General features: G+C 36.3%; 1 protein-coding gene across 1 annotated transcript; it reads right to left on the reverse strand.

The window, feature by feature from the left end:
- Positions 1 to 3,082: 3,082 nt before the first annotated feature.
- Positions 3,083 to 4,625, reverse strand: LOC139430783 (histone H1-like). Its single transcript, XM_071198071.1, has one exon. The coding sequence runs from the start codon at positions 3,943 to 3,945 to the stop codon at positions 3,154 to 3,156; it is 792 nt and encodes a 263-aa protein (XP_071054172.1). The 5' UTR covers positions 3,946 to 4,625; the 3' UTR covers positions 3,083 to 3,153.
- Between the last annotated feature and the right edge of the window lie 3,961 nt (positions 4,626 to 8,586).

Consider the following 8,586-nt stretch of genomic DNA (forward strand, 5'->3'; position numbering starts at 1 on the left):
AGGAGTGTCTCTTACAATATTGACTCAGCCGACTCAATTTTCGTGTTATTGTTTTTTCTTTTCAGGTTATAATTTTGTTTAAATTCTTTTTTTTTGAGGAGAATTTTTTTGTAGATTTGTTATACTAATTTTTTTTTGTTTGTTATTATAGACAGTTATTAATTTAACCAGTATAAGACCTTCTGCACACGGAGCTGCTCGTCATAGACGAGTATTAGACGCAATTGTAGGAAGACGTACGCTTCAGTGCATCTCACGTGTTTTTAAATAAAAATCAGCATATGGCGACGCAGCGTCGCGACTTCGTCTAAACATGCGACTCGCAGTGTTGCCAACTTGAGAGATATATCCCGATTCGGGAGATTTTTCAGTATTCCTAGAAACAAAGGGATATTCGTCTATTTTGAGAGATTTTTAATTTCTCAAAATTATTATATTATAAAATTTAAATATGTTTTTGTAATTTGACATTTGCACTATCTTCTAATTATAAGACGATCAATATTTAGTAATAGCGCCATCTATCAGAGATTTGCCGAACGTAATAAATCTATCCGAAACAATTCGGGTATTTACCGCATCGAGGCTACGTCATGTTATGTCATATTCAATAATTGATTACGAGAGTAAACTGCGTAGAATCGTAAACCGTGTAGAGTACCGAGTCGGATTGTCTTTACTGTATAGAGTGTATTGTTTAAAAAAATGGAAGATTCTTCATCAGATACGGAACATTTAGAACCTCCTCAAAAAAGTTCCACCAAGAAAAAGGAACCAAAGTTTTCCAGGAATGTTGGTTGCAGGGTCCCCTTTTTAAAAACTAGTTAACAGCGGATAAGAAAAATAAAAATAAATGCAGGTAGTCGCGCTTCCTTTAATCAATAAAATTAAATTAATTATAAAATAATTTATATTTCTGTGTGAACATTATTAAATTTTAGATGTTCCGTTTGTAATGTAGACTTGACATGCGGTAAGAGTGAGTTATTAAGGCATTCTAATAGACAAAAACTTCTGAAAATATGTCAGCGGTTAAAACGACAAAACCATTGGCTAATTATTTTGTTAGTAATGATAAAGATATACATGTTGATAATATTAAAAGAGCTGAAATTAAACTTTCTGTATTTTTCGCGGAGCACAATGTTGCTACCCAAGTTGTGGATCATTTAGTAGCTCTGTTAAAATGTATCAGGAAGTGCGAAACGATGCGCTGTTTTAGCGGAGTTGCAAGATTACTTTAACCAGAGCAAACAAAAAATTTTTAATTAGTAACTACACGTTGGTTGAGTCGGCACGACTGTGTAGTACGAATTTTAAATAATTGGAATGTGTTAGAACATTTCTTTTTACTAGCAATAACTGAGGATAAATTAAAAAGTGCAGAAACTATCCACAATGACATGAAAAATATGTATTTAAAAGGGTATTTATATTTCATGAAGTATGCTCCAAGTTTTTTAAATTCCCTTAATTCATTATTTCAATCAAATAGTCAGTTCATAAATTACATGGGCACTGTAATACTTTATTTATACGACTATGCACTAATTATTTAAAACCGGATGTCAAACTGAACATTTCTTGCCATTAGATAAGATTAAATTAGGTGATGAGTGTGAAAGCTTTATAAAATCTTTACCACTGGACGGTCAACAGGAGATTCGAAAAAATGTTTATCATTTTACGTAACCGCCACTACTGAAATTTTAAAACGATTTCCACTTAACACTTAATAATCACATTTTTAAAGCAATGGAATTTTTAGATCCCCAAGTGGAATTCTGATATTGATATAGTTGGATTGGCTGTTGATTTTTTTAATTTCATTGCCACTGACATATCAAATGAGTGGCAGAAACTAGCTACTTCATTCGATGAAACTGAAATCGATGTGGCTTCAAATTGGATGAAAAAAAATTTTAATAACGACCACTTATTTACAAATTTAGGAAAACTTGCCAATATTATTTTAACATTGCCTCATACAAATGCTGAAGCAGAAAGAATTTTTTCCATGGTAACAGATATTAAAATGAAAAAAGGAAATAGAACGGGCGAGGAAACATTAAATGCAATGTGCGTTATTCGTAACGCTTTACAACAGAATAATTAAACATGCGTTGATTATCCCACCCCAAACGACTTATTACAAAAATATGTATATAAAGAATTTTATAGTTTTAAGGACTGATTAGTACTATCGGAAAACATATTTATATGATTTCTAACTTAATATGTTTGATTTTAAATATATTTTTTATTAAGTTTTATATTTTATAGGAGTATTAGTAGTTAAAAACTACTTACTTTGAAATTTTATGTTAGTCTTTTCTATTTAAAAACAATTTTTAAATTTATTTGTAGTTTTTTTTTTGCTTAATAGATGGGATTTTTAAAGCACTGCGCATGGAACTTTTTGTTACATTGTGTTGGTACCACTGCATGCGAGCTGCATTTTGCCCGGTGCGGTACCCAGTATAAATAATAACAGTAAAGATGGATGATGAAAGTGATCAAATGGTGAAATTTGTTCAATTAATTGAAAATTACCAATGGTTATACAATCATACTTTACTAGAATACTCTAGAAAGGATCGTACCGAAAAAGCTTAGTCTGCAATAGGCCCAAAATTGAAATAGACAGAAAATTTCAAAATTGTTTAATATATTACTTCAATTCGATAAAAATTCGGGCGATATTCTTCTAGAAAAAAGGCTTAGGTTATATTTTTGAACGCGCATTTTTTGAGATAAAATTGAAATGTACAGGTATCCCAAAATTGAGATACCATGCTTAAGTTGACATTTTTAAATAGGAACCCCATCATTTTTTTGTTGCATTTATGGATTCTACGTAAAATTCAGAGTATTTTTCATGTTACACGTAATTCAGCTGTCTTCGAAAAAAATGGCAATTAAAAAAGAACTGCTATTTTATTTCGGATAAATAAAATGTTGGAAATTTTCAATTACTAAAAGTAAGTGGTAACTACTGCGAATGGAACTAAGATGCATACTGCCAGAGTACATACATTATGTATAGATTAAAATTATGTTAGAATTCTTTTTCGTTATACCATTATTGGCCCTGAGAAGGGCCTTTGTGTGGCGGCTTGTGAGAAAGCCCTTAATTGTAATAAATTGCAGAGCTCATTTTTTTTTTGGTAAATTTCTCTTTTTCGTGGACGACGATTTCAATTGTGCAGCACCACCAGCGACTTTCTTGGCGATTTTGGGTTTCGGCGCTTTCGGCTTTTTCGTTGGTCCCTTGGTAACTTTTTTAGCTTTTGATGGTGCTTTTCTAACCGTGGTGGTTTTTTTGACTGCGGCAGTAGTAGAGCTGGTTACTTTCTTTTCTCCGACCGTTGGCGACTTTTTGGCTTTTACTGCAGCCTTCTTTTTGCTTTCAACAACAGGGGAACCGGACACCGGCGTTGTTTTTGCCTTCGCAGGTGAGGAGGATTTCTTCGTAGAGGCAGCTCGAGCTTTGGCCCTTTTAGATACGGCGGCGGCGGCGGCAGGTTTCTTTTTAAGGGAGGAAGTCGTTACTCTGCCTGACTTTTTTGCAGAGGCCGATGCCAGTTTAAACGATCCTGACGCACCTTTACCTTTAGTTTGGACAATACCGCCTGCAGCGATGGCGGTCTTCAGGAATTTCTTAATAAACGGAGCCATCTTCTCAGCGTCAACTTTGTAATTAGAAGTCATGTACTTTTTAATAGCTTGAAGCGACGAACCGTTGCGTTCCTTAAGGGTCTTAATCGCGTTATTCACCATTTCGGATGTGGGTGGATGGGTGGCTTTTGATCGTTGGCTTTTCTTTTTCTTCGTCGACGAATCGGAGGAGGAACCACCGCCGGCAGCTTTGTTTTTTACGGGTGAAGTGTTTTCCGTTTCGGAAGATACGGGGGTTTGCTGTTCCGTTTGTTGTACATCCGTCATTGTAGCGGCAGTTTGTAACAAAAATATTTTTTACAAAAACTCACGTGCACGAATGTCAACTTCGTACAAGTTATTCACAAACATTTTCCTCAGAAAATTGAACCCAACGTTGAATGTACATACCGAAGCCGAAAACCCGTCCAAAGTCGATTTTCCTCCGTTCGCACTGCTGGCATCACAACGGCGGTCTCGTGTTCGCAACTTTCTAGAAAAAGGAACCCGCTTGTGTTGGCGTCGCGACGTAAATATTCCCGTTAGGTATTTCAGTATAGTGGAAGAAGTTAACTCGTCGTCTACGTAAAAATTTTACTTGTGGGGGTACGATTTCGTTGTGTAGCGACGGTTGAAAGTATAAGATGTCATTGACGTGACCGTCGTCGTAAACTTTAGCGTCGTCGAATTTCGCGCGTATGTAAAAACGGACTGAATTTTCAATGAGAATAGCTTTCTTAAACGTTTTAAAACCACGAGGCGTGTAAATTTTATCAATATGTCTAAGCTTTTATCCTTAAAACGAGGACGATGCGATCGGCAATTCCACATTGGTCGCGAGTTTTCTCGTTGTTTCGAACATTATTGCCGACGTCGAGGACGCGAGAAAAGTGGTATATTGCGGCTCTAATTTAGGGATTACGTTTTCGTGTAAGCGTCGTATCATGCAAATACCTTCACGTGAGTGAAAAGTGAAATATTCGAGTGTTATATTCACACCGCCAATGTCGGTCGTTACGCATTTACTCAAGTCATTCATTCATTGCTATTAGTTTTTAGGTTCATATGGTCAATATGATACCAATTATGTATATCAAATCTAATTTCTATTATTCTATACTTAATAGTATAATATATGCATATATTTTTCCTTTCACACACTTTATCATATCTAAGTGTTGTGTAAACTTATTTAGACCTGGTTAATGTTGTTAAGTGTTGTGTTTTATATTGATTATGTTTTAGCTTATTGACGAAACTTGTTTTGACCGTTATTAAATAATATTATTTTAATTCAATGGATTATTTGGAGTTTCCCTTTAGAGAAGAATGTCACAAAACATGAAGCAGATACTGCGACATGAGATTTATCCCGCAAAAATGTTTTGAATACGTTTTAAAATCAACGTATTTAGGTTAATTAGGTAACAATAGCGATTAAACATGAAGGCAACTTATACTCAAATAATTGTTGTAAATGATGATAATGGTCTTCTTCATTGCGACTTGCTAGTCTTGCTACGAGAGTATCGTCTAGATATAAAAAAGGAAATTTAAGCCAGAAAGAACTTCGTTTATAAATCGTTGGAAGGTTTGTGCAGCGTTGCGTATTCTTAAGGTGGTAAATGAGAGTACTCTTCGGCTGGAGTCCGATCGAAAACTACGTAGAAAGGAACGACCGTTAGTACAGTCGTTACAATGTGGAAGCTTTCGGAAATAACTATATTCCTACTGCAGGGAAAACAATTTAAATGACAAGGTTAAGCCTGGCTGGTTGGTCTTCTGGCATTAACACAACAAACTAACGAAATCCATATTAAAGTTATTGAAATTGAATTAATGAACAGAAAGACCACGTTAAAAGTTAAAAACCTGAAGTAGGTCGATTTTCCCAAGAGTTTTCTACAGTTCCTACATTGTAACAACTCGACCCCCCCGACGGTATCCCTTTCTACCCTCTTTCAAATGGGTTCAATTGTTAGAGACAACGTTAACACCACGTTAGTCAAGCACACGTCAAGAATGGCATGAAAAGCGTTATTTCCTTGCCGCTTTAATTGATTATTTGAAGCAAATACTGCGACAGGAACAAAAACAAAAATGTTTTGAATACGGTTTGAAATCGACATAGGTCATTTAAGTAATAATATCGATTATACATAAAGGCAACTTGGTTTATACAAAGTTTTTGTAGTGAAATTTAAATGCGGTCACTAAAAACTCTGAAGAATTCTACTTAGAAAACCAAATCGGAGGATTACTTACCAATTATTATTTCTGTCTTGGAAATATATCAAACCCTCCTAAAACATGAGAGCAAATTTAAGTACAATGGAAATAATCAATTATAATTACTATCGCAATAGTTGTTTTTCAGAAAATAATCTCTTGGTTCTGCAAAGAACTGATCTTATTGAGGAGGAGGCCTTTCGGTATGCGGCTACTCCTCCACCCAACTACCGAATCCAACCCACCAAAAACTAGCACTACTCCCCTACATAATCGAACACAGCTCCTGCCGCTAACCAGTTCCAATCATTCATATGGATTTATGGCTGTCATCCATAATCCTATTCAATTCTCCTTTACCTTCTGTCTCTGTCTTCTCCTCCCTTTCGGACACTCCTGCAAGATATGCTGCAGGGTGTCCTCACTCACCTCACACAGACACATCCCGTTCATATCCCTCTCAAAGATACATTGAATGGACCATGCTCCGTCATCAGCGGAATGCCCTTACCGAACATGGCCACACTCTACACTTACTCCCTTGACTCTTACCGTCTTACCCGCTCTCCTCATCCCTACATCATCTCTAAACTCTCATCCCAATTCCACTATCTTACCCATTTTCTTCGCCCTCTTAAATACTTTCACAACATCATTCACCTCCACACTTCTTCTTTTACTCATTATCAACCACTCTACCGCTGTCATATTGTCGTTACACACCATTAAAGGCCAAAGCTACGGAGCTGTTAACGAAAAAGGCGAAGATTCAGAAGTCGAAACCACCGACATCAGAAATGGTTAACGGCGCTATTAAGAATCTAGGTGAGCGCGGCGGTTCTATCAAAAAGTACACCGTTTATTAAGAAAATTCTTCAACGCTGCCATTGTTTGGGGTGCTCTTATCCAAACCAAGAGCAAGGGAGCGTGGGCGACATTATGACCGGCGAAATCCTCCGCGAAAAGAGCACAACAGCCAAGGCGAAAATGACTCCGATTGACGAAAGAAACGAGACGAACCCCCCTGTTACGTCACCCAAAGCAACATCAAAAGCGCAAAAGACCACCAAAAGTCTTTCAATGTGTGCAAAGATAGTTTACCAGTGATGTGGCGCTGTAACGCTAAGGCATGGGTAACTCGCGATGTGTTGTCGTTCTCGATAACCCACCGGCACATTCACCAGATTTAGGAGCAGAAGTTGGATGGATTACGATGACATATCTGCCACCTAAGACCACCTCCCTTATACAACCCACGGATTAATTGGTTATAGCCATGAAATATATATATATATATGGCCCATTGAAAACGAGCTGAAGGCCTGAAACACGTCAAGTTTGTTTCTCAGGAGGGCCACTTTTGAAGCAAAATTATTCCCCAAACTTTACCCTCCGAAGCGGGGTGTCGGGGAACATTATAAAGCAACCAGAAGCGCACGATTTCTGCCGTGTCCTTGGGATTATTGTCTTGTTAAAAAGTAAATGATCTCGCTATCCAAAAATTTCTAGCACTTTCTAATCAATTATTTTTTAAATATCAAGGTAATATCGTTTATCCATGATACCATTTATAAATGTCGTATTGCCTGCACGAGCAGCTGACATATATGTACACCCACAACATAGCACTACCACCTCTATATTTTACTGTTGGGCACAAATTTTCTCGTTTTGAATGCTTCGTTACGTTTTCGCCAAATTTTGGTGCGCGAATCACAATTAAATAAATCAATTTTTTCAAGTTTCATCACTAAAAATCACGTAACAACTTAAGGCATGGTGTGTGACACGGGCGACTGACACCGGCAGATTTTCACGTGCCCGTGTCTGATACGGGCGCTCTTGTTATATCTAAAAAAGTCGATGATTTAAATAAATAAGGCATGCCTTAAGTGGTTAATTTCCAAAATTCATCGTCTTTAGAAATGTGTAATGTACTGCACTGACGAACGAGCTTTTTTTACAATTTGGCTAATTTCACCTAGTGATATCCTATCTTTTCATAAACTAACAATCAAATCTCGAATCCTTTGTGAAATTTGGCGGTTTCTTATACTCATTTTTAATAAATATCCAAACATTGAATGGCACTAATACGAGATCAAACTACAGTAGTCTGTTTGCAAGAACATACGCGTCTAGGGTGATTATTTATTTTTATCTGGTGGGCGCTGGTTAACAACAAAATCTTGGTTTTACGTTTCCATAAACTTTATTATTAATTACACTTAAACTATACATATAAATTGCGATTAGTTATATAGGGAGCCTTGCTCCGCGTGTATTGAAGGGGTACTGCTTCGGTGGGTGTTAAATCGAAGACTGAATAACTGATACGAGTTGAGCTCGCAGGCTCCTTCTTTATTTTAGGTCATAACTAAAAACCCTTACCTAAACACCGAAATACCCCAACGCATTCCCACACTTAACTCCACCCAATAAATAATGCGATAAAAGACTCTAATATTGCGACTCGAGACACTTCAAATCTAGACTAAACAAATGAGGCGATACAAATAAATCCAATATAAATGAACTAATATAATATAAACCTATCAAATCTAATATAAATTAACCAATATAATATAAAATCTAACATGCTCCCCGCCTTGAAAGAACTACCTTTCAACAAATAATAACACAAATTCACAATAAGGACTCAACATCAAATGTATGAAAAAAAAAATGGAAAAATTAAAT

Source organism: Onthophagus taurus, chromosome 7 (assembly GCF_036711975.1).
Source record: "Onthophagus taurus isolate NC chromosome 7, IU_Otau_3.0, whole genome shotgun sequence".
Taxonomy (NCBI): Eukaryota; Metazoa; Arthropoda; class Insecta; order Coleoptera; family Scarabaeidae; genus Onthophagus; species Onthophagus taurus.